The sequence below is a fragment of the Callorhinchus milii genome, unplaced genomic scaffold (genome assembly GCF_018977255.1).
Source record: "Callorhinchus milii isolate IMCB2004 unplaced genomic scaffold, IMCB_Cmil_1.0 Scaffold7, whole genome shotgun sequence".
NCBI classification, from domain to species: domain Eukaryota; kingdom Metazoa; phylum Chordata; class Chondrichthyes; order Chimaeriformes; family Callorhinchidae; genus Callorhinchus; species Callorhinchus milii.
In genome coordinates, this window is record NW_024704748.1 from 27,423,005 (window position 1) to 27,423,909 (window position 905).

Genomic DNA, 905 nt, shown 5'->3' on the forward strand with positions numbered 1-905 from the left:
CCCCCCAGCCCTCACTGCCCCCCCCCAGCCCCCCAGCCCTCACTGCCCCCCCCAGCCCTCACTGCCCCCCCCAGCCCTCACCCCCCCAGCCCCCCCCCCCCCACCCCCCCCCAGCCCTCCCCCCCCCACCCCCCTCACTGCCCCCCCCGCCCTCACTGCCCCCCCCCAGCCCCCCCCCCAGCCCTCACTGCCCCCCCCCCCAGGCCTCACTGCCCCCCCCCCAGCCCCCCCCAGCCCTCACTGCCCCCCCAGCCCTCACTGCCCCCCCCCCCCAGCCCTCACTGCCCCCCCCCCAGCCCTCCTGCCCCCCCCCCAGCCCCCCCCCAGCCCTCACTGCCCCCCCAGCCCTCACTGCCCCCCCAGCCCTCACTGCCCCCCCCCCAGCCCTCCCCCCCAGCCCCCCCCAGCCCTCACTGCACCCCCCAGCCCTCACTGCCCCCCCCAGCCCCCCCAGCCCTCACTGCCCCCCCCAGCCCCCCCAGCCCTCACTGCCCCCCCCCCCCCCCCAGCCCTCACGCCCCCCCCCCAGCCCTCCCCCCCCAGCCCCCCCAGCCCTCCCCCCCAGCCCCCCCAGCCCTCACTGCCCCCCCCAGCCCCCCCAGCCCTCACTGTCCCCCCCCAGCCCTCACTGCCCCCCCCCCAGCCCCCCCAGCCCTCACTTACCAGGACACGAACAGCCCCCTGACATCTTCACATCTCTGAGCACCTCCTCTCCTGATGTTGCTGTGGTCTCTGCTGTCCTGTCCTGTCCGGTGTGAGGGGCTCTCTGGCTGTGAGGAGGCGCAACGGTGGCCTCATTTCATGGTGCGCCTCTGCTGCCGCGCGTCTCTGCCGCTCGTGTCACGCGTTGCAATCTCTGGGAAGAGGAGGGAGAGAGGGAGGGAGGGAGGGGGAGAGGGGGAGAC

The 905-nt window shown here is 77.1% G+C and overlaps 1 protein-coding gene across 1 annotated transcript in view; it reads right to left on the reverse strand.

Moving 5' to 3' along the window:
* Positions 1-905, reverse strand: part of ldb1a (LIM domain binding 1a) — a 28,518-nt gene extending 27,613 nt beyond the window's left edge. Inside the window, exon 1 of the mRNA XM_042337033.1 lies at positions 664-905. Within this exon, the coding sequence (XP_042192967.1) occupies positions 664-688 (25 nt within the window). The 5' untranslated portion in view covers positions 689-905. The remainder of the gene's footprint in view (positions 1-663) is intronic.